General features: G+C 34.0%; 1 protein-coding gene across 4 annotated transcripts in view; it reads right to left on the reverse strand.

Moving 5' to 3' along the window:
* Positions 1-913: 913 nt before the first annotated feature.
* The window catches only part of Ctl2 (Choline transporter-like 2), a 259,790-nt gene continuing 233,692 nt past the window's right edge, over positions 914-27,011 (reverse strand). For all 4 annotated transcript variants that reach the window (XM_081764665.1, XM_081764668.1, XM_081764667.1 and 1 more), the window contains 6 exons: positions 21,128-21,368; positions 17,595-17,793; positions 13,416-13,696; positions 11,741-12,032; positions 7,304-7,523; positions 914-3,110 (listed from right to left, as the gene is read on the reverse strand). In XM_081764665.1, the coding sequence (XP_081620791.1) occupies positions 3,007-3,110; positions 7,304-7,523; positions 11,741-12,032; positions 13,416-13,696; positions 17,595-17,793; positions 21,128-21,368 (1,337 nt within the window). In that variant the 3' untranslated portion in view covers positions 914-3,006. The remainder of the gene's footprint in view (positions 3,111-7,303; positions 7,524-11,740; positions 12,033-13,415; positions 13,697-17,594; positions 17,794-21,127; positions 21,369-27,011) is intronic.

The following is a 27,011-nucleotide window of genomic DNA, read 5'->3' on the forward strand; positions in this document are numbered from 1 at the left end:
CATAGCCGAGAACTTTTTTTGTAAGAAGCACATCAGGCACGGACAGAAACAAAAGATAAATGTGCTTTACTCTGTCCATAAGCTCAGAATATTTGAAAGTACACTCATGTCCAAAATTATTGTCCCATGTTTATAAATATGTTGTTGTAGGAATATAATTTGATAACGATTTCGCCCGGTATTTCTTATAATGTTAGTATGTGTATAATCGGCAAAGTCATGTATGTGGCAAATTTAATGTAAAAAGAGCAGTAAATAAGAACAATAAAACGAAAATAAAACTTTCTTGTCCATTTAGCGACATTTTGTTTTACTTATTCTAATTTTCGTATTTATTATTCTTTTTCTATGAAATTTACCACAAATATACATTTCCCGATTATACACATAGTATCAGTATTAAAAGTACCCTGCAAAATCATTACCAAATTATATTCTTACAAGAAGACAGTTATAGATATGCGACAGTCATTTTGGACATGAGTGTACATAGCAAAGCAGAATATTGTACACACAAATATTCGCACTAAATAATTTGATTTGTGGATGAAACTACTCACGAATTGCAACACTACAGTTTATTAAATATCGTTAACTTCCACGCTAGACTAATATTTAGTATCAAAAACTTAGGAATGTTTCCTGTTGTGATTTCCCGAGAACATTAGCTTTTATTGAATGAAAGATTACATAAGACATGGTTTGCGTAACTGGATTCTTCTAAAGTAATACAAATACAATTACTGAGAAGAATGGAAGGCATGACTGAATCTGTGTGGACAAGCATTTCAGCAAAAGCAAAAAGCAATTGTATTGGAATATATATGGTCGTAATGGGACCCATATAATTTAGCTAAGGGTCCCATTTCGGCATGTTTGACGTTACAGTTCACGAAATGATTTGAACACGGTATGTATTTAAATATTTTTTTTAATCTACATTTCATATCTCACATTTTATATTTCCATACTCTGAATATTATTTTAACATTTTGATTTTTTATTCTCCTTTAAAATAATACATACAATGGGATAAGTTATGATTCTACAATTGACAGCAACATGAAGACATGTCTCTTAATACAATTTAAAAAAGTAATACATTGAGTAATATACAACATAACAGGTATAATTTTAAGTTCAAAAATGGGGGAGCATAAAAGTACTACATTTAGGCAGCTTATACAAACGGTTATGTTATTATAAACAATTTATGCCTATATACTCTCACAATTATAATACAATAATACGTATGTATAACATTTTAAATATATATATTATGTAATAATCACAACCATAAGAAACAGTATAAAATTTAAATACAATGTAGGAAATACTGCATATACATATATATGTATAAATGAAACAGTCTTTGGCACAGAATGCGCACAATACGTAGTAGCAAATGATTGTACTACTTGTGTAAATATAGTATATTGTATCAAATATACTGTGTATCAGGGAAAGTCAACATTGTGCAATACTAAATTTGTTATACAATAAAATAGAAAAATTGACATCAAAATAGTCACGTATAAAAAACAAGTGCTTCTGAATTCGTTTGGATCCAACCGTTATACAATAAGAAATAACAATGTTTCATATAATATATTATCACTCCATATTCTTAGAACTATACATATTTTTGTTCCACCTTGGAAACCTAGGGACTCTATTATTTAAATATCAATTAAGTAGAAAAATACTAAAATACTTGACATCCATAAGCTTTTGTTCTTAGTTATGTGTACATAGCAAAATGTTTCAATGTCAACACGAAATTATGACAATTTATTGTGTATCGAATACGTCAGAAAAAATCAACAGCAGTGTTTACGCGTAAAACATTCATAATCAAATGACTAATTAAGTTTAATAATTTTAAGCATGTTTATTTTATTTTATTTTATTTTACGTTGACGTTATCATGTATTTTTAAACGTAGTTGAAACGTCAACTTATACTTGCTTTAAATGACGTAAAGAGGAAAAACCGATGAATCCAGACTAAATACATTTGATTGGAGAACATGTATTTAGAGAGCAATTTTATAAAAGGAAGATATACCATCTGTTTTACGAATATTTAAAATAGGGAAAGGAAAGAAGCTGATTTATTTAAAAACCAAAAAGAAAATAATATGTTAAAGGTTGTATTGTTTAAGAATGGGATAAGATAGTAGAAATGATTACCTGAAAATATCAATATAAACTTTTGTATATTGTGAACTTTCCTTCTGGATACAGACAAAATATATATGTATATAAAGACTAGGAAAATATTGTATCGTTTTGGGTATATTTAAATACATAAAAAAGGAAGTATATAGATACTAAATGAAAGAGCAGAAAACAAAATTATTTGTATAAGTTGCTAGTAAATAATATTGTAAATTATTTGATACAAATAGTTTCACATACTAATTACTTTTGAGAATGGGTCAAACAAAGAGAGAGAAAGTAAAGCAGTTTTCTTGTATAATTGTGCACTAAAGAGAAACTTTTAATTTTATGGATAATTGTCCCTGAGTTTGAGGAACTTGTCCTAATTGTAAATTTTACTACTCTTCAGTATAGCTATTTGTTGGTGGAAGACTGTTAAATTTATATTGAGAATTATGTCTACCAGAGAAAAACTACAATATTTCTAATAAGGTTTTTCGGGTATTCTTTTGTGTTAAAATTTCGGTAACCATAACGTAGACTAAATAGGATTTGTGATTGACTTAGTTGAGCAAACAGAAAGTAACCTGGGGAACAAATATGCGTATTACACTTTTACTTGACAAGTCTCACTAATACAAGCAATTTAAATAAGACCTAAAATTGGCAACTGAGAATGAAACATTGTTATTCTCATCAATGTTTCTTTTTTGCGAAGAGTAATGAATTTCTTTTTCTTTTTTTCTTTTTTTACAAATGCTGACTAGGTTGAAAATACGTGTACTAATACAAAAGAAAGCACTTCTACACCAACGTGTTGTGTCCTTTGATCCTAATATATAGATCAGTCAATATGAAATTTATTCTTTTTCCCAAGAATCTTCATTAATCTCTTCGGCATGTAATACGGCTTTTCAGGAGATCCATCATTTCTTTCACAGTCTTCCACTATTTGCAAGAGAAATTAAGAAGAAAAAATAAGATTTTACTTCAGTTACATTAGATCATAATTTATAAACAAAAAAGCACATATACATTGTAATATATAGTCGAAAAAATACTGTTTAATAATCGAAGCCAAATAATGGTTGGATTTTTGAAGATAAGAGAATTTGTTGTTTTGGTTTCCATGAATAGGTTGGTTATGAGGTAGCCAAGGGAAGTTGATATGATACTGATTAGTTCCGATTGTCAAGTTGTCTGTGGTTAACAAAATTGAATTAGTTGGAGTAGGGCAGAAAGTCATGGTTGAGTAAAATAGTGGTATGTAATATACTTGGCACTTAAGATGATTTACTATCTCCTATTCTCATAGCCCTATCAAAAGTATTTCAGCTTTATTCGACTATCATTTCCAAACTTACGTCCAGGCTCGTTCATTATATCTCAAAGATACAAACCACTTCTTATCCATTGTTTACTCCATTACCATAGTCTCCATTGAAAGATAATTTTGAATCCTAAATTTGAGAAAGGTGATCTCAGGGAAAAAAGCATACAATAACATTTCTATTTTCAAACGATGTATAAAAAAGTGACTATTTATCGGTTCTTAATATTTTTTCATCATTAGTCATCTTCAATTAAGTAGTTTTACTTCATTTTCCAATTTTTTTTGGAGTAACTTCAACTTTTTTCTTAAGTTCTTAAGATTTGTTTTTTTTTTTTTTTCAATTCATTAGAACAAACTGTATCTCAAAAAGGGCTATGACGTATTCATAATATTCACAATAATTTTCCTAATTCATTCACATTCAGGATTAATTATTTTTCTTTGTCAAAGAAGTTACATCTTTAATCCTTCCGAATTTCAACCCTTATTCTCATCTATCATTTGATAAAGTCCACAACTATGAATAAACCCAACAAAGTACAGAATAGTGGTGTAAGTAAAGAAGAAAGAGAGTTTACTTAATATATATTGAGTTTTCTGCATGATACAGAGTATTCATAAGCAAAAGTAGTTTTTACAATATTCCAATTAGTTGGTGGCAATGATAACAATTGCTCTTAACGAGGAACACAAAGGATATACACCCATATATTGGTGACACTTTATTACTGTTATTAGTTGAGCTGAGCGAAGCGAAGCTCTTATACTCGGGTTAGCCGTTTGGTTGTCCGCGAACTCCTCCTAGACCGTTTGGCCGATCTCAACCAAACTTAGCACGCTGATAGAGTATGTCGTGCTGAGTGACAACATAGGTCGAAATCAAAAATCCGATGTACCATCGAGGAATAATCACCGAAAAACGCTTCCTCCTAGACCGTTTGGCCGATCTCAACCAAACTTAGCACGCTGATAGAGTATGTCGTGCTGAGTGAGAACATAGGTGGAAATAAAAAATCCGATGTACCATCGAGGAATAATCACCGAAAAACGCTTCCTGATTACGTAGTTTAAGCTCGCTCAGCTCATTTCATTGCAATCGGGTATATCCATTGCATTCCTAGTACATATAAGCAAGAGTTGTTCCTTTTTTTATTTTCGTTTATTTCAAATAATGTACCACACAGAATTATACATTTTGTTTTAATCAATAAATTCACTCACGCTCCACTCCTATTCTGTTATTTACACAATCCCCTCATCTGGTGGCAAGCTGGCTTACTGGTAAAGTGCTCTCCTCTGTACGAGGGATACATAGTTCAATTCCAGACCAAGCGAGATTGTTATGTCCAGCATTGTGTCATGGGTTTTCTTGAGGAATTCCACTTTCCCTCCATATTCTCATTAAATTAATTCTTACATAATAATCGTCTCCAGTAGCCTACAGTGCGAAGTAAAACTAGAAATTTCATTTCTATCTTCTCATCTTCCCTATTTTTCTATGAAGTCTTTTTGCTCTATATTGAAAACAAATATTCAGCAAGGTCAACAAGGTTATCACTGAAGAATATTAGATTATAATACAAAGATAAGTCGTAAGTCTTACAATATTTCCATAGTCCATGCAGTTGGCGCGTATATATGCCGTGATCGACCGTAAGTATAAAAGGTATAACTGGTGCAAGAGCTAATGTGACAAGCGGACTATTTCACACGGAGGGTGTCACTTCGTCAGTTTTTAGTGGCAGTGACTATGAGTGCTCAGCAACATTTGATACGTGAACTGTTATTATATGAGTTCGAACTCAGAAATAACGTTCTGGCAGCAACAGAAAACCTTTGTCATGCGAAAAGGGAAGATACAGTGAACCCCAGCACAGCAACTCCTTGGTTCCAGAAATTTCGTGCAGGTTGTAAACATGCTGAAAATCAGCCAAGGTCCGGCCGCCCCTGCTTAACAGATTCTGAGGTCATACAACACGCCATTGAGGAAAACCCATCCACCATCATACGAGGATTTTCAAATTAACTCGGTATGGTCCTGTCCACTGTAGTGCATCACGGGGGCGCGATGGCTCAGTTGTAGACCGTTCACCTCTGGTGCGTGAGGATCTGGTTCGATCTCAGCTCGCGCTAAGTGAACTTAGTGGTGGACAAACACCGTGTGCGTGGGTCTTTTCGGGGTTCTCCCTTTTCCTCTCACTTTATTCATTCCACCATTTCATTCATTTCTCATCATCACCGTCTCCTTTAGCCTAGCTGGCATACCAATGGGAAGTAAAACTGAAATATTTCATTTTCTTTCATTTTGTAGTGAGTCACCTTCACGAACTCGGGTAAACCATGAATGTATGCGGATGTCTCCTACACTATGTCAAAACATCCTACATTGATGAACCGAAAACGCGCCTGCTGCAACAGGGCAACGCAAAACCCACACACAGTTCGAAAAACCCAACAAAAAATTCAGGAACTTGATCGCATCGAACTGACACCATACCCAGCATATATTCCTCATAAGCATTCCGCTAGTGGGCCGCCGTAGGCCCATCAACATGCGAATGGCGGGCCGCTGGCGGACGCCGCCGTCGGGCCACCTGCTCGATTACACTAATTACGCCTTCGTCCCGCCAACGGGGTATCCGCCATAATCCCGCTGGTCTCCCGCCTTTCCCGATACCCAGCCGCTGAAATCCCCCACGTATTTCCACATGTGCAAGACGTAATCGGATCTACCGCAAACCACGGCGGATTGCCTCCAAAAATTTCTCTTCATGCCGCCTTTAATCATCTACTCTTAATTTTGGCAACAACGTATTGGCACATAAGCGCTGAAACCTTTATACCAATACATACTTAAAATACAAAGATTTAACACCATTTTCTTTTTCTTTTTTTTAAAGAAATCTATTCCCATCTGGGGATGGGTGGGCTGTAGAAGGCAATACCTTCCAAGCATATCTGAACTACTATCTCGTAATTGTCAGTGAGGATTGTAATTTTGGAGTTGATTGTTTGCAATGAGCAAACCTTTAGGTAGTATATTTGACAGTTTGCCAACTAACAAATAACGTAACATGTTCTGCTGTAACCTGTCACGAAAATAGTTTTGTAAGCCAACGAACTGTCTGACAATAGTTACATGAGTACAGTACTGCCACCTGTTCCTCTTATATCCTAGGTCAGCAGACGTTACCAAGTTCTCTTCTGTTTATATGAAAACCAGAACAAATGACGTTCGCCTCGCGAAGAGTGAAGAATTGTGGATAATGCAAAGCCGATCCGTTCCCGCCACACGACCGTAAGCAGGGACAACCGCCACGATCAGCGTATGGTCCGAAGGCTACATCCGTCGCAGTACCACGTTCGCGGGTACCCCGACAAAACCTTTATCGGTCCGCCAGTGGTTGCAGTTACTCAACCGACTCGATGTCCCGCCTCATTCCCGCTCGAAATCCGCTTATATACCGCCATAGTAGCGATCGGCCCGACGATGTGCGGCGGACACTTGCTCATGGGGTTCCTGACCTTGCTCCTTTCGATTACTATATGTTTTGGTTGGAACCAAGTAGAAGGTGGAAACCGTAGCAATTGACTTCTTTGCCTCTAAGAACCAGAAGTGGTATCGGTGTGGAATCGAGGACGTGGCAGGAAGGTGCCTGCAGACAATCTAACACGAGGGGCTATACTCTGAACATGAACCTGTTTTCATTGTACTGTAATGAATAAAGGTATAGTATATTGTGTACCAGAATATTTCAATATTTATGACTCAACCTTGTAGAAACAGCCTATCCTCTCTTATACTTACGGAAACACAGGAATAGCGTATCCACTGCCATGCTGTACACTCCAAAGAATATTGAAGCAATGAAGAAGGTGGCCACTCCAACAATAACAATGGGCACAAAGTTATAGTTTAGTTCCGGAACTTGTAAAATTTCTACTTTACCACTGAAGACATAAAATGAAGCTGCACACATTGCTGCTACTATCATTATTTTTCCAAGGAAAAGCATGAAATCAGTAACCTGTAAACAATTTAAATTGTTAAAGTGAAAGTGGACAATAATCATATTGTTTACTAGACCTTAACCCAATTTATTATTAATAAGATGTAATCTTAAGCAAAATTCGAATTACCAAGAATTCTCGAGAATGCTCTCTGCATATTAATATTATCTTCAAATAACAAAGTGACCTATAGCTGGTAGTTCTATAAATAACGCAACAGAAAAAAAAACTACTTACAATAATAAAATTAAGTAGAAAAGTAAACCCTCCAAGGGTGTACACGTAGCAGAAAATAATAAACACATCTGAATTAAAAGAAAGGAATTACACAATGTTTCCAAATCAGAAATTAATATGATTCAAGATTACCACAATCGAATGGCAATTTTATAGATGGTCTGGTGTATGAATCTAACATTGGCTATCACACAAAGAACTTCAGTAATTTTGAAAGGAAGAAAATTATACAAAATTTTGGAACAAGACAAATATAATTTTGGTTGGTACTGAAGTTTTGTACAAGAGTTCTCTACCATAAAATAATACTCAATATAAGGAAACAAACATTTTGTCTCCCACACAGCACATTATGAATTATTACCTAGTATATGCAATAATTAGAAAGAGAAGCTGTTCATCAGTAGACAATCATTCCAATGCACTAGGACATCTTTATGAAATAACTAATATTCACAATTCGATAAACTCACCTTAACCAAAAGTAAAAACAATAGGTATCGGAAACTGTTTAAAACAGAAATTATCAAAACGAAATAATACTCTCTCTTTTGAAAATCTAAACTATTTAACGCTAGAGTCGAAAAGTTTTTTTGTGAAATTACCAGTGGGAGAATGCTAACCAAGCGAGACCTATGAAGCCGAGATACAAATGCCCCGCGCACTAACTCAGGCTCGTAGTCACTTGACATCGGGTTCATTATCTGCAATGAGGCTCGCACAGTCAGTAATCTCGCTAGGATTCACTATCCTACTAACCGCATTAGCGCTCACGCTCGATTAGGCTCGGGATTCGGATTGTCATATTTCCAGGAGCCGCTCGGAATGCCCGAGTTTGAAATACATTCTATAGGTCTACGGGCCAACGAATTAATCTACGGGCTTAAAAATTACATTGCATATAATTAATTATTATGCCATTTATACCTAATAATATACAGTTATAACGATATCGTTATATATACTTTTTAACCAACCCTTATATTACCAATCTCAGTTCTTGGAACTAATGTTTAGCCAGTCGGAATTCGCAGAAGAGCAAAACAGTGGATTTTTTCTACCCAGATGGTGCTCTTTCCTCAAGACATTTCTGCACCTCTTGCTGAACCGTATTTGGAAAGGTATTTGCTTGTCTCCTCACTCACACCCACGCAAAGATGATTTTCTGAGCAACAACAGTGGATCATACGTCATAATGTGAATTTTTATGAATAATTACTAATTATTTACACTATTATGTACGACAATATAATTACTGTACTCTTAATCAAGTGATAATTAATGAATCACTTTTTATTATCGAAGCAGTTATATAAAAACTACATATTTTGTACGAACTATTTTTTAAGCCAATAATGTATCAATGAGCCTATATTGTGTCAACGAAGAGAGCAGCCAGGACTTGGCGCGAGAGTGCAATTTCAACATCGGAAGAGGATGGAGCACTCAACAAGTAATTCTCATCTTTAGTGAATAACACAAGCGCTAAAAGTTTTAATACAATTCATACTAAGCTCATTAATATCGTGGACATGGAAGTGCCTCTAAGTTGTCTAAAATGCGATCACCAACAAAATAATGCAGCAGAATTGTCTGTGCTAGTCAGAATGGAACCAGCATGCAGGAGAAGTAAAAGGATCCCAACAACCTGTGGATGGATTTCTCATTTTTGTGAATAATGTTTGTGTTCGCCGGTCAACTAACTTTCGTAACCGTGAATACGCGCGCGGAAATATCAATATTCGATCGTCGCGTAACACGGGAAATATGAGTTGAATAAAAAGTATATATAACGATATCGTTATACAGTATCTCGTATTTAGTTTTAGTTATTTATAAGGATTGTGTATTTTATTGTAACAAAAGACTAAGTTTAAATTCTTTTCATTGTTGCGCCTGTAATATCGCGGTCACCAACAATGTTTTCATTTAATGATTTGTCAGAAGTGGGAATGAAACTTAATTTTAATGGAAATGAACTGTACAGAAGGAAGGGCAATTATGAAATGAGTTTTTTCGGAAAAATAGATGTACCAAACTTGATGAAAATAATACAGCATACTGGTGCTATACCAATTAGTAATCGACCTGTCGACTGTCGAACGAGTATTTAGTGTAATGAAAGCTTTATGATTAGATGCTAGAAACAGAATGTCAACGGAACTTGTGATGGCCAAAATGTGTATTCAGATGAATTGGAAAACGGTCTGCCAATTTTTCTCAAAAACTGTTCTGGAAAGTAGGACTCCTCTTCTTCAGCAGCGAGAAAGTCCAAGAAATGTGAATAATAAAGGTAGATGTATTAATGATTTGTGTTATTTTTATATAGTTTAGTACAGTGTATGTTTGTTTAGTTCGTAATAGTGATTATAAATGTTACAGGCAACGGTGGTAATGACAGCGAAAAGAAAAAGAAACTGTCTCCAGTTACACAAATGGTGTGATTCTCCGCGCCTGCTTTCAGTTCAATCTAACAACCCCACTCGGAATCTCGGTCGCTAGCCACTTACATGTATCGCACTGATAGGGGTTCGCGTTAATTAGCTTGTCACGGATTAGTAACTAATTTAAACTCGGCTGAGCTCGAGAGCTCTTATGGCTATATAATTAGTGTGCGCACCTTTGGCGAGAAGGACCCGAGTTCGATTTACGGTGGCAGCTCATGTGGTTCGGATCCCACTTTAAGTTGTTGATCCACGTCTCATACAGCCTTGGTACTCAAAGCGACTATACTCTACATGAACCAACCGACCGGTTGAGTTCGAGAGGCCTCGCACAGAACAAGTCCTTTTCCAGCACACAATTTCCTATCCAGGAGAGCTGGATTTCAAGACCAAACTGCACGCCCCAGTTAGTATGTTCTTGCTTCGCAATAGTGAGGTCTCGGATTCAAATTCCACGGCCTCATTTTTCACGATTTTCCCCTCAGCCCCAACAGGCAAATACCATAATAGGGTGTCTACTGAGTTTCATTTTCAAAATTTCAGTACATTTCCAGTATATTCAGTATAACTATCAGCAAAATTCCTGTACCTAATACAATGAGGTTTTTAAAAGTTCTTTAGGAATAATCACACACTTGATGATTTCAGGTTGTAATTGTTTTGCCACCAAAAGAATATTTTATTTTAAATAAATTTAGTTAACTTTGATTTTTTTAATATAATGAATTTTTAATAATTTTTAAAGGGCCTCCCAACTCCCCTCACAGCCCTCCACTCCACCCATTGCTTTAAATGTCTAATTATAAAATGTATACAACTCTTGCTTTGGAAAAAATTACAATCTCAATGGATACGAAATTGTTTCTAAGACTACTAAAATAATTTAAAAAAAAAAGTATTGTTGACAAATTACCAGTTTCATGATTTTTTCAGTATGTGGATCAAAATTCCAGTATCAAAATTAAATTCCAATATAATTCAAGTATTTTCAGTATTTCCAGTATCAGTAGACACCCTGCATAATGACATATTTAAACATACACCTTAATTGACTTCATTCTAAATTGTTTCCCCACTTCCTATTGTTAATTATTCCAGTGGTCTCATAGCTGAAATGTTCTTAAATAAATAAATGTTCTTGTAGCACTTCTTCACAATTTTCATCTAATTAATTGTATCTTCCCTTGATTTAATAAAAACGAACTAGAACCCTTTTTTTAAAAAAAAAATCATTGGCCACCTCAGTTCCACTTAATCACAGTAAGTTCACAAGAAACATTTTAAATTAACACACTTGTGCAACTTACTGAAAGTTCCGGACTATATATTTTTCTGCTTTTAAATGTACTGTAATAATATACAATCATTGTATTACAATTTAGTACAATTGATCACTGGCATGATACAAAAAAGTTTTAATATCTTTCGTATTCACAGTTTCATTAAGCTCTCCTTTAATAATTTTCAATTACCATTCATCAAAAGTCATGATAACATTTTTTTTTATATATAAATGATAATATAAATTCTCAAAACTCACGTAAATCACTCACCTTATCTAGAACAACAACTCGTATAATATTACGCATCAGAAGAAAGAAAGCCTCCCTCGCAGAAGTACAAAAATTCTTTCCGTGGACGGCACACATGATGTAGGCATTCCGATTAATGAACTTCAAGAATTTCTCTAGGCACCAGAAACAACACTTCAGACAGCAAAGGATACATTTTACAAATTGGTTGTCATATTTCTTTAATTTATGATCTATGTATTCTAGCATCACTCTTATCATTCGGCAAATTGCAATGATAAGTGATCCAAAGGCAAGGGTTCCTAAATGATACCTGTAAATTTAATATATAAAAAAAGAATATTAGATATAATTACCGCTTTAGGTAGTTACATATTTTGTAATTAGCAATAGTAATTGACAGTAATAAAATTGTATTTATTTAAAGCACAGGTTCTCAATCTTTCCACTAACGTATCACAATATTTAATTCAGAAAATATTACTCTACCAATAGTCAAATATTGTACTTGAGAAGTATAAATTTAATTTTTATAAATGCATATATATATTGAATGTAAACTATTCTTTAAATCTACTGAACATATTATTTATTATAATACACAAATTTTTAAAGATTAAAATAAGGTTAAGTGAACACAGTACGCTGATTACGGTACTTCAGTTCTGAATAAATTGCTGTCAGAATAAGTAATGAATGTAACAAAGAAAATTCACGTTCTTTATTCAGTGTAAATGGTGTACAGCTTCTTAATGTCTAATTTCAACTTATTTACTTTATTCTTAAATCAGGATTAACACTCAACTTTTTGATTTTACTAGATGAAACAAAATGTCAGGAAAGTTCAATACTTCAAACTTTTTTTCACAAGCAAGATAGTGTTCTCGCACAACTTTACATAAAGTCGTGCGTATCACTAGTGGTACGCGTTCCACAGTTTGGGAAACCATGAAATATTCCTTATAATATATATTCATGTCTATCAATATATATTTACATTGTTTATTGTTTGTGTTATATGTGTGTAGTCCTCAGCAATCATGTAAATATCACACACACACACACACATTATATATATATATATATATATATATATATATATATATATATATATATATATATATTGCACCATTGTTGGTTGATTTGGAACTTAGCGTCTCGTTCAGCACTAAGACTATATGAGACGTGGTTCTATGGCTTACCGTGGTATCCGAACCACACAAGTTTCCACCGCGTTCACTGTAGTTGTTTAGCGTGACATGATCCTGTATTTGTAGTTAAAATTTTCTGTGTATATGATGGGTATCTGCTTAGTGCATTAAAAATGGGAGTTGTTCCTTTTCTTGTAAATTTCTAAGTTAATGTTTTGTATAACTTTAATACAAATATAAAATGTACATTCAAAATAGTAATACTAAAAAAGAAAGATCCAATATGAAAAATATAAATCATTATTTCCTCCTTTATAAACAAATTTTCAAAACTTCTAACAGCTACACAGAAAAAAAAAAACATATTTGCTTCCACTTGCTTGTGAAATTTTGATCATAATAAATATTTTATCTGAATTCTTTAAAAAAAGTGAATCTAAAAATAAAGTTTTAGACAAGATAAAACACTTTCTTTCTAGTCATGACAAAGCTTTTATGGCACTTTATGATATACATATTTTTGTATACAAATATAGCCATATTACCTTATTGTCCTGTAGAAGCTTCCCAGAAGTGTGAACGTTGGCACATCTGACTTTTTGTAAGTCCAATACCAAGTTGCGAATGTTCCAGCTAAAACCATTTCACCGAATGCTGATACAAAAAATATTAACCAGAAAAATCCGAATACATTGAAGAAATGTAACCATCCAACGTAGTCCAGTGTTTGATATTTGTAAAACTGGCAAACTTTCATAGCGCAGGGTAGGCTACCTTGAGTTTTACAGTCTTGATTAAATGTATCTGGGTCGCATAATTGGCCGCTCTGTAATCAAAATAAAAAAAAAAAGGAATAAATAATAATAATAATAAAAAGCATTCGAGTTGGCACCGAAGTTTTTATCTTGATTTAATAATAATTGATTTATTGGACACAGACAGGGAAGGGCCTCAAGCGTGCCCAATAGACAAAATTAAAAACAATATTAGTGTAAATGGTCACAGATTACAGCCTGCATCAATAAGAGAGAGAGAGAGAGAGAGAGAGAAAAAAACTTTCCTTAACCAGGAAAGTGATAATAAGAAATACGATATTTTAAACTGTACAGCGACCTGTCCAGAATAGTTTGAGACATAAAATTGCTGTAAACGGAGTTACGATCTTTACACTTATTGTAAACCATCTGTGTAACAGGATGTGGTACTTATCTAAACACCTTTTCGGAATAAAACCGTTTGGAAAAAAATAAAATTTTCAATCCCCTCTAACTTTCTTCCTACTTACTTGAAATACTGTACATCGTATTACGACTATAATTTTTAACACTAAGGCACTTCGAACGTGCATTATGTAAGTTTTAAATACCCGTATTTCCCTATTTTGAATATTATCGATTTTGTGGTGTTTTTATTTTCAAAGTTTATAATTATGCATAAATAAATAAAACGAGAATGTATGTTTAAGATATGTATATAGGAAACAGTTCATTTACTATTGCTGAATTTTAATTTCAAAATTCCATTTGTTCTTGAAAAAAATAACGTTTCTACGAGATTTACATTACCATACCTTGCAATCAATGTTTCAGTTAACTATTAGTTTATTAAAAGGAGTATTAATATAACGAAATATAGAGATCATATTAAGAGAAATCAAAAATAAAAACTGTAATTTCGTTTTCTCTCATTTGTCAGTTTTTATTTTCTGAGAGGAAGAGCAGCGTTGTATTGTCCCAAATGTTACAACACAATTTTAGTTTTTATTATTTTAATTTTTTATTGTTTTACATTTTTATGTTTACTCATTTATAATTACTTGAACTATATTTTACTGTATAAAAGAAAATGTCTTATAAAAATCAACATATTTAAATTTAAGATTAAAATGGAATTAAGCTTTAAAATATCTTTGGAGCAGAGATTTAGTTAAAATACTGAAATATAAACAGGTTATTTTTATCTACGAAAGAAATTCAATTTCTCAGTGGTCTTAGCAACTATGAATACTTTAAGATTTCTAGAGATAAAAAAAAGAAGAAAAATCGTTGCTTAGCAACGAGAGATATAATTACGTTAACATCTTCAGAAAAGTGTTCCTGGTAAGAATATATTTACTGCTTATAAATATTTTCACAATTCAACAGAAAGTATATTTATTTGTATATGAAAGAACAATAAATATGGCAGCTTAAATTTAAAACAAGGGCAAACTTAACCGTACTGATAGTCGAAATACAAAGTATCTGTCTAAATGATGTTTTGTGTTTTCTGGAATTTGTTCAGTTCATGACAGTAAAAATTTAGAAATAACTAATCCTCAAATATTCACTGTTTGGTAACAATTATATGTCAATATTGGAAATTAATACGTTATTCACACAATCAACGTACAGAATGTGCAAATCTTCCCACTTGAGATACGTTCTCTTGTTCGCCTAGTTGTGTATCAAGCTGTTTTTGCTGTCATGGTTCAGGTTCACTTTCTGTCAACCCAGTAATAATGAATATTAAACAATTATTATAATATATTTGAGTTATTATTCACCTTTCAAGCAAATAGTGAAGTAATAAATACTAATTAGCATTTATATTCAACGTTATACAAGGATCTGCATATCTAGAAACGAAGTCTAGGTGAAGAAAATACTGAAAGATTACAAGAAAGAGGCGACCGTTTAGATAATCCATAATCCAGAGATTTGAGAATGCTTCAATTAGACCCTCCATCTCACTTGTATTACCGTTTTAAAACCAACTCAAAGTTTGGTTGTTTGTGACACTGTAGCGCTCACATATTCTAGCACTGAATAATTAATAAGTTATTTTAAATTTTCGCTTAATAGTATATTTGAAATATGTAATAAACTGACGTAGGGTCTTTTGAAAAAACACACACTGATGTTGGGTTTGCAACATTGTTAATCTGGTAGTATTGCAGAGTATGTTAAAATAATGTTCTCATGCCAATATTTGCATCCTTCAACATTTCATCATTTTTAACTATAGTTTAAAAATTACGGATCTTCCTGTATATCTTTATTACACTTAGCAGTTTCTCATTTTTCTACATCCACCTTTAAATTAATTCGCATTTTTTGATTACGAAAAACGAACGCATTTTTTAATTATGAAAAACGAACAAAATAAATCTTTCTTTACGTTAGAAGCAGAAACTTTGACCCTTGATATACCGTAGTATTCACGCATTATCTCAGTACTAGCAGAATGCCCGTTCTTCGCACGGGGAGAATTCTTTTCATTATGAACATAAAGGGCATCAAAACTGTCACCAATCAACTTAAGGACCTCAAAAACTATCAATTCGACACTAATATCGGTCATTTTCAATTATTTTTACAAGTCACCATTCCCCCTTGTATGTGGGGTGAATTTGGATTTAAACGGCATCGAAAATGCTAGTGTTCGTCTCAGTGACCCCGTAAACTATGGATTCGACGCTAATATCAGTCATTTTCAATCATTTTATATATCTTCACCTCCCCCTCCCCTAGGTTGCACGTCAAAGTGAAATGATAAAGCTCATCCCAAGCCCGAACCGCTCTTGAACATTTGATCGAGATCAGTCGAATTATTCAAGAGTTATTAAATCACAAACATAGCCACTTTCATTTTTATTTATATAGATAAGTGCTCAATAAACACAATGGCAGTGCTTCAAAAGACGTATATAAGATTGTAATAAGTGACGAATCATAGATATATGCATATAAGCCGGAACGTAACCAGCAGTCAATTGTATGGGTGTTTCAGGATCAACCAAATCCAACAAAAGTTGTTCGCGCTCGAAGAATATCGAAACAAATGGTCGCCTGTTTTTTCGGGAAAACTGGTCATGTGGCATCTGTGCCTTTAGAGGAACGTAGAACGGTCAAATACAGAAAAACAAGCGCAGTTGGATCATTCTTCATCAAGACAATGCTAGCTCTCACATCTCGTCTAACAACCGACTATTTGAACACAAAAAATCGAATTGATGGGTCATCCGCCGTACAGTCCTGATTTGGCACCCAATGACGACTTCTTGTTCCCGAATGTCAAGAATAAATTACGTGGACAACGATTTTCGTCGGCGGAAGAAGTCGTTGATGTGTTCAAAAAACATATTATGGAGGTGTCTCAAGAATATTGGAAAAAATGCTTTAACAAATGGTTCGAACGAATGCAAAAGTGTATTGATCATAAAGGAAAATATTTCGAAAAACAATAAATCAATTTTCAACGACAAATTACTGTTGTTTCATTGTTAGGCTCAAAATATAAATAGTGGCCCTCGTATAATACGTTTTTTTATAGAACTAAAGAAATACGACTGGGCTTCAAACCTTTGAAACGAGTGATCACGTAATTGCTCCGTGTAACATAGTAACTATATTTTAAATTTAAATAACCGTGTAAACACACGAACACACATTCTTGTCTCGGAGCGGAGTTTCGAGAAAAGATTAAATTTACAATATTTCTTTCACTTTATTTCTATGCTAATATTATGATTTTAAAAAAAACTAATTAATTATGAGAGAAAAACAAAACCAGTGTCAAAATTATGAAATATAAAAATAAAATACTGAATGGTAAGAAACAATCTATGATCTACATACACAGAAATAGAAATTCATGTAAATCGAAGAATATCTACGTCTAACCATACATAGTAAGATATTCTATTTTCAAATAACGTTTGTAGGCAAAAATACAGTACCAACCTCGTATTCTCGTGTGCACCGACAATCTTCCGTTGAAGCTTTGCTTGTCTCATTAGAATTCATATCTGCAACCATATAAACTTTTTCACCTGAAGAAGCTAAGTAAAGACCAACAGTGACAGCAAACACAAGAACTGCCAATTCCAAAATCCAGGGAATTACAGGAAAGAAAAGTGTGCTTATGGAGTTGCCTACAGCTCTGTAAAGAGAAGTGACATCATTAATGCCTAAATAAAAATAAGTCTCGTTTGTTTCCTTTGAATACAGAGATTTTTGTGATTTGAATTTCAATAAGTTTCCAGATTTTTCTTTGTTGTTTGATATCATCTTTGGTTCGTTACGATGTACAACGACTGTACATCGCACCATTCAATGACTCAGTAATTGCAGTTTACATACAATCGCTCAATTTATCGTTTCAATGCGTACGCTACTTTCTGGACGCGCTGCGGCGTAGATGTTCCCAGAAGCACTTCCAGTTCTACGTTTAATTAAACTTGGTAACTCCACATATATTCCTTGCTAATATATCACTTTATATTTGCAACATATATATATATATAGAAGCGGCTCAGGGGAACATAATAACTCCCCTAATAACTCAATTTCACTGGAAGTGGCGCTTACCATTATGTTCACCCAAGCCACTCGTAATAAACTATGTATTATAGGGTTGTCCTTGAATTTCGACTTTTTTAGTCTCAACCCCTAAAATGGTTCTATATCAAACTAAACTAACCCATCAGAAAAATTATTTCATGGATTCTCTTAGGGTTCTCCCGTCTCCTCCTATTTTCATTGAATATAAAAAATACATCGATATCAATACTTTTTTTAAAAAAAAAAATAACGTCTCACATTTATGCTTCGAGGATAAGGGAGATGGTGATGATGATGATGATGAATGAAATAGTGGAATTTTCATCATTCCACTATTTCATTCATCATCATCATCATCACCATCTCCCTTATCCTCGAAGCATAAATGTGAGACGTTATTTTTTTTTTTAAAAAAAAGTATTGATATCGATGTATTTTTTTATATTTGTATTAGGCCAAATTCGGTGTTCATAAATGGTTGGTATTTATAGAAGTTTATTACTTTGCAGTTTTAGAAGAAATCAGCTACTAAGTAATGGTAAATAAAGCCTTACTTAAGAAGTGGTTACAGTGAAACGTCTCTAAAGCGGACAGCCGTGGGGAATCAAAAAATTGTCCGCTATAGAGAGGTGTCCGCCTTAAAGAGGTTTCAATATTTTCTTACGTAAATTAGTAAATAAGGAATATGCAATTAGAAAAAAAAATATTTTTGCATGAATCATGTATTCACGAATATTCAGCGGCGGCCGCTGAAGGGGAGCCAATGTGCCGTGGCACTACCACAAATAATACAAAAAATAATATAAATAATATTTGCATCTTACTAAATAACAAACTTTTTAATTTTATGCACAATACTTTACTTGCAACGTCATCACTGCTCACGAAAAGCTGGTTTGAGTCGCGCTCGGTGATTGAATGCGCTCAGAATTACTCGCACACTAGCAGTACATTGGCCTATCTCTACTTTGCTCGTGCCAAGTTCTCCCGTGCTCTCCCGACTGTTCTAAAAATGGTTTGTGCGCATGCTCGTTAGTTGGAAAGCAGAAGGAAACTACGGAGAAATAACTAGCGTTTTGTGCCACGATCGAAGGTGGCTCGAAGCGGGAGATTTGTTTCGTTTTATGTTTTGATGCTCTAGGAAAGGGGTCTTTGTTTTGGAGTTAAGTTGAATGCAATTCTAACACGTGACTCCTGATTCACTTCCTATTGCAGTGTTTCCAAACTAGTTACTTATTACATACCAATATGTACCATCTAGATTTGACCCTCCCAAAAATCGATTTAGAGTTTATTTCGCTATTGTGTTGTCAAATCAAGTATGCCCCCCCCCCCTGATTGAGACATAAACACAATGTGCGCCTGACTGTTTGTGGTGTTGAATGTGGTGTGTGTATGTAACTTATCAATTATATATTTTTGCGAAGTTTTGATGCTGAGTATTAAAGTGTAGTGCTGTTTTCTTCTTTCTCTAAATTTGTAACTACTTCCCGTGAAACCAGAACAATATATTATGATGAATGCGGCAAGTAATTTAGTGAAATATCCGTTTTCGTCCCTATAATATGACGACAAACTAACTGGAAGCAGGAAATTTAGAAAAGCAAATGCCTAATTTAAAATTGTGTGTTAAGCAAGTGATCCGTACTAAGGAAAGATTGCATCAATTTAACATGAACATATATTTGAAAAACAGTTCGAATTGTGGTTGTGATGTAGCCAATCCTTTGTTTTCCGTGTGTTGTTTGGAGGGGGGGGGGGAGTCGCAAGCTGGACAAAATCTGCTTTATGTTTATAATAAGTTTACTGTAGGCACAAATAACTTCATTCTAAATAACTCTCTCTCTCTCTCTCTCTCTCTCTCTCTCTCTCTCTCTATATATATATATATATATATATATATATATATATATATATATATATGTATGTGTGTGTGTGTGTGTGTGTCTGTGTGTATAACTAATAAAATAATGTTATCTGTGCCTTTACATGTACATTTTTTTTACGGATATGCGCTTATTTATTGTGTACGTTTTTGGCACTACCATATCATATACTCACGCCACTGCGAATATTACCAAAATGTTATTGTACGTGTATTATCCTTCGCCATCCAATACTTTATATTCTAGGCACAACATGCAAATAAGATGTTATAGTTCTCTGCACTTTACATTTATCACTACTTACTAGGTTTTCAGTATGTCGCTTTAATTTGTGGGTTAATTGCACTACATTAGTGTCTTTTTTGAGACAATATGCATACCTGCAGCAAAAAATAATGAACATTTCTGCTTGGTTAGAGATTCCAGCGGAACAGAAGAATAATGTGTCATCCCAAAATTCGGGCAACTGCCAATCACTTTTGTGTCTAAAAGAGCTTGGATGGAAATGGAATGCAAGCAAAAAACATGAGTGTGTTGTTAAACAGAGAAGCTTCGTCTGGGTTACTGAGCAGAGAGTTGAGGAGGCAAAATGTTGTCACTATACTTCCTTGGTGACACATGTATGAATTACTAAAGATGTACTTTTACAGTACTTTTCAACTTGTTTCTAGAGAAAGTGTCCGTAGTACGGAGGTAAATAATACCTATAAAAGACAGAAAAGACAGTCCGTGTCCGTACTAGAAAGTGTCCGCTTTAGAGAGGTTTGACAATATGTTTTTTCCTATTACAGTGTTTGGGGATCACAAAATATGTCCGTTACGGGAGATGTCCGCTTTATAGAGGTGTCCGTTAGTAGAGGTTTCACTGCATTTATCTTGATAGCACAGTCTAAGAATACCCATTTTTATATTTTGCTTGAATGAAGAAAAGCTACAGTAACAAGACTCCAGAGAATATATTAAGTGAACATACAAGGCAAGAATGACATATATCTGTCTTTATATACGTTGTGTATATTAAATTTTGTGAACATCGTTAACACTTACCTGCTTGCCTCTTTGATGAGGGCCACAGCTATTCTAATTCTATTTCGAAGGAAAATAACTAGAAGTAAAATTATACCAAGTGCAGCTGCAGATATTATTAGGAAAGTCATCCAAGTTCCTTTTTTCTCCAGCAATGGATTAAAATTAAGTTTAAAAATTTCTTCCGCGACGTCTTGTTTATTTTTCTGATCATCTGCTTGATTTAGAAGAAATGTATATCTTTCATAAGACGCATATACACCTGGAATTAGGAGAATATACATTAATATAGTTTCTCTTGTCAGTAATGCAAGACTTATTTTCATTATTTCAATTCCAGATACCCAAACACAATACAGTAGCAACTTTATTTCGTCTTTATATTTTTCACATTGTTTTCACGGATGTGCTTGTAATTCAACAAATAGTACTTTTGATATCCCATCCATGTTTCTAGTTTATTTGAATTAATGTTTCAAAGTCATCTGACTGCCTTTATCATGAGTTGTACTAATTTCGAGAGTTGATGTATATTAGTAGATATACAGAGAACAAACACTATTATACACCACTCACTCTTTGCATTAGAATTCGCCCTATAGAGAATTTGGTGTGTGTGTAAAAAAAAAAAAAAAAAAAAAAAAAAAAAAAAAAAAAAAAAAAAAACCGGTTGTTTTCTCTTTTCATTAGTATATATGAAATCACAACTGTCATAAGGTGCTCGGTATATGAACACAGAATTGTCCAATCACAGCAGAGATCTGTGGTACAGTCCGCAGCCAAAAACCTGCAACATGAACGTGTAAGTTTATTGTGAAACGACGAAGTCTTTTGCTCCAAAATAAGTGTGCAGGGGAGGACGCCAAGGTTTCTCCTGCGTGATTCGTGCCACTTAAAAGTTATGTTAATTCCCTGGGCTGTTAGGCGTAGTTTCACAATAAACTTACATGCTCATGTTGCAGGTTTTTGCTGCGGACTATACAACCCACGTGGTCCGAGAAAAAAGCACCGACCTCGAGAGTGAGAGAGTGGGTGGCTGTTCTGGAAAGCGGACTGGTGGTATAATGGTTATTGCAGGAGGTTCCGGGTTTGTGTTCCGGTCCAGTCAATCACTTTTTCACTCTTTGCGTTATTACACACCAGTTCCCTAAATTAATATACGTATTAGTATAGGATAAAGGTAGTCAGATGGAATACCAAGAGCCTTATTTATTGAATTTATTTCACCTTTAATATTGCTTTTCTTGATAGTAACTAACTTTGTACAGCAGAGCTACGATTATCCGAGCTAATGTGGACCTAACCAACCTCGGATAATGCAAACTTTCTACAAAATAAAGAGCAGTACTGCACGTACAGTAGTGAAGGCGTGAGGTATAGTATAATAACTAAATAGGCCTATATTAATTGCTGTATAGCACGTTCAAACGTTCAGGTTCGGGCAATCGTGGCTCTACTGTATTTACATATTTTTTCAGCTTTCACGAGAGATGTGGCATTTATGGTATTAAAACATTTGAAGCTTAATCTATAGATCAATATGTGTCAAAAATATGTCTATCAATTATATTGAGTTATGCGCCATAAGAAATCTGTCATAAATAAATAAAATATATATAACTTTAGCACATCGAGATAATATAGAGAACTAGAGATGCCCTTCCCTATGTCACAGTGTTGATTCAAGCGTGCTCTCGATTGTAGCGTTCGATTTGAAATATCCTCTCCCAAGATGGCGTATTCCGCAAGTTTCAGTCAGAGTATATAACGAAACCATAGGCAACTGTATGTGAGAAGTATGTATACTTCACAATAACCCTGCGAAACTTGCCAATTAGTAACATTTTGGACCTTGTACCTTTGAGAGAATACTACACTTACTAATGGTACACAAATGGTGGGCTAGTTACCTACACCTCTGCCATATATTGTATTACTTGTCATGTTTTTCAGCGCTCTGCTCTTGTGGTATTTAACTAAGCTTAATTCCCCCAAGCTTAAGACGTAAGACGTAAGCGAAGTGGAAGTTAAGAAAATCTGTGGAAGGACAACTTGGAATAAGTGCGTAAAAATTACCGTAAATTTTGAACAATACCAAATGCTACACCATTTTACGTCATCCACTCTACGCTTTACGACACTAAATTGGAAATTGTTATTTTTAAAGGTAAATCGTAGCGCCTGTGATTCTTAACTAAAAAAAAAAAAAATCCACCAAAACAAAAATAATTATATACTATATACGAAATACAGTAAAACCTGTCAACTTGGCCACCTCTCTAAGTTGGCCACCTGCTTATCTTGGCCTAGTTCGTCTTGAACCTGCATTTCCCCATAAGGCATTCGTTACTTATTACTTTGTAAGTTGGCCACCTGTCTATCTTGGAAGTTGGCCACACTGAAGCAATGTTTACCCTATGATGATAATGATAAATTTACCTGCGTATCTTGTCCACGAAAAATACAGTTTAGTTATTTTTCTTAACTCTTTCGAATTCCCATATGAGAGGCAGATGTTCTGTTTTGTGACTGGACACAAAGGAGCATAGATTCGCACGATTTGTTCTTGGAGGTCAATGGCCAGAACACTACCCTCATAAAAAGGTGGTGAAGGAAGATGTGAATAAGAAAAGGCACGTACAGGAATTCAGGAAATGGTTGTACATATTTGTTTACCCTGTCTGTTTTGGTAAAACCATTAGCTATATTGGCTCCTTTCATCAGTGGGAAGCGTTAGTAATTCCGGAAAATTCTCAAGGTTAAAGCTCAATTGTCATTTATTGGCACCTGACTGCATGTCAAAAGGTAGCGGAGGTTTTGATATATGAATTCCCTCAAGATTTTCTCAAAACATTTTGCTCCGAGGTAAACACTTCTAGCTCATTAACAAGAGGTAGTTAACTACAATATTAGAATGTGCATATCTGCCAAAAAGAATAAAGCAAATATGTCTAGAATGAACCACCATTCAGTAACAACTGAAAAGAAGTCATATAAATTGCATATGAATTTCTCAATTTATAACTTAGCTTTTCTTGTTTTCAATCTGAATAACTCAGAGTGCTATAATATCAATTTCAATAAACTGCGTACATACACTTCTATTTCATGGTTGTTTGTGTTATTGTGTTTTCAATCCGAATAATCGAATGTACCAGTATAGTTTTCAGGAAGAGAAAGGTATGCATATATATTAAACATACTATCAAGAGCGCCGATCCTGGAGGGACCGAGGGAGCCTGAGTCCCCCTAAACTCATGTGGTCCCTATTTTATTTATGAGTATACAATATTTGGTATAATTTGAGTGCAATTTGTCTTAAAATCTTCATATATATACCTTCTGCATCTGAATGGGCCACCCCAAATTTACAGAGAAATCGGCGCTCTTGCATACTATAGTAATATTTTCTAGTACTGTATATTTTTAAGATTACTCTATATACATTATTTATAAGTAGCTGTCGTGCCACTGCTTATTAAAATTTTACAATCAAGTAATACTAGAAATCCTATTCTAAAAATACACAAATCACACTTATTTTCTGTAAGTTGGCCACCTGTCTAAGTTGGCCACTTTTCGATGGAACCGATGGTGGCCAACATAGACAGGTTTCACTGTATAAATTTTCAATTTGGTAGAACCGTCTGCTAAAATGAACGTGAACCCATTTACAAATGTACTTTTTTTGTACAGAATATCGATAAATAACGTGCGACTTGTATGAGAGATAGATCTATTGTTTCTTTTAACAGTGAGTGAGGATTATTTTATGCAGTAATTGACATCATTAGCAATTTTTAACGTAGGCAAAGTAGGCCTACTCCCTCCACAACCAAACAGTTGCCTTTCCAAGGTGTCACAGAACACTTGTACACTCATGTCCAAAATGACTGTCCCATATCTACAACTGTCTTCTTGTAAGAATATAATTTGATAATGATTTTGCATGATACTTTTAGTACTGATACTATGTGTATAATCGGGAAATGTATATTTCGGGTAAATTTCATAGGGAAAGAATTATAAATACAAAAATTAGAATGAGTAAACCAAAATGTTGCTAAATGGACAAGAAAGTTTTATTTTCGTTTTATTCTTATTTACTGCTCTTTTGACATGAAATTTGCCACATATATGTCTTTACCGATTATACACATACTAACATTATAAGAAATACTGGGCGAATTCGTTATCAAATTATATTCCTACAACAACATATTTATAGACATGCGACAATGATTTTGGACATGAGTGTACGTTACATAATTTTGGCAAAAATTTCCAACAACTCATAAACATATAGTTCAATAAATAATAGTTTGACAATTCTCTAGGTAGTAGTCTTTACGAGCCTTTTGACAGTGTAAATACAATGCATATGCCTATTCACCGAATGTTATTACAAGTTCACAACCACATTATATTATTGACCAGGGTAAAAGAAGAAAGAAAATGGCTTGCCTTTGACATTTTCTGAAATTCTAAAGAACGTTTACTTTTTTTTTTCTTTCTTTTTTGTCGTACAACTTTTCCTAGGAGCACATACAATCAATAATAAAATAGACAAATTACCATGTGGCCTTACGTGAAAAACACCTCTTTATCCTGTTCCAATATGACAGATCGATTTGATATATGCGAGTTTGAATACCATCAAAGATCTCGCATTAGGAAATCTCTAGCCCTTTATATTACCTCAATGCTTTAGCACAAGGAATCACTAATAAATAACACTATTTTTACATTTTATGTGCATTTAAGTTGAATAGTTGACCGAAAGCAATCTAATATGAAATAATATCTCAACGTTAAGCTGTTTCAGTTCTTGACAACCATATGATATGATATTACGGATTAGCTCTTCGAATAAGAGTTATTATACAAGAGTAAACAGGATAAAAGTTGCATAAGGTTTGGAGCCTTTTCAGACCATGAACTTAATGAAGTTTGTTTCCTTGCTTAACATTTAGCATATGGCACATAGTGCTATTGCAAGAGTAAGCAAAATTATTTTGTGTTTGAGCGCCCTTTATGTTTAAGTTCATCAAAATATTGTTTTAAAAAAAGTTCGAAATAATTACAATACAGTACCGTAAATTTTTGATATATATTTTCTTTATAATCCTGTGATACATGACGTTTTTATTTTTAAAGATAAATCTAAACAAATAGTAAACGTACATTCTATCTTTTTCCGAATAGTGCAATTAAATTTTATAGTTCCTTAAGCTTATCTATAACATCTAATAGCGCTAATGTATCGTTTAATAACTAACGACTAAGAAACAATTAACATAAACAATGCTAATTTGACACATTTAAAATAAAGCAAAAAGAAGGAACTAGAAATACTAGTTTGTTATCAATCTCGAGATTCCAATTTTTTGAACTGAAATTTGAGACACAAACTTGAAAGATTACTGCCCAACTCACTCAATCTTTTCTTTCTTTCTTTTTTTAATCTTTCAGAGAATACTTTTAACTTACTGAGAGCAATAACTCAAAACTAGAAATGAGTACAACGTAGATATTTATTTAGAATGTTTATTCGAAAAGTAACATCATATTTCCATTTTTAGATCAAAAGATCCAATATACGAGGATCATTTAACTCGAAGTGGCAACATAGTTGTGAAATGGAATGTAGTCAATCATTCACCTCAAGAAGCTTACAGTCCTTCGATAAAGTCTCCGCCAGCCTGTTGAATCCTTCGCCATATGTCTGGTAACCGCTGAATAACTGTCAACGCCTCACTCTGTGAAAGGGTGTTGACAGTGCGCCCTAAGGCACGAACAATGCTGGGAATGTCTCTGAAACGTTTGCCCCTGAGAGGTTCTTTCATTTTTGGGAAAAGATCAAAATCGCAGGGGCTCATATCCGAGGAGTATGGCGGGTGTTACA

The sequence above is a fragment of the Thermobia domestica genome, chromosome 7 (genome assembly GCF_964235325.1).
Source record: "Thermobia domestica chromosome 7, izTheDome1.hap1.1, whole genome shotgun sequence".
Lineage (NCBI taxonomy): Eukaryota > Metazoa > Arthropoda > Insecta > Zygentoma > Lepismatidae > Thermobia > Thermobia domestica.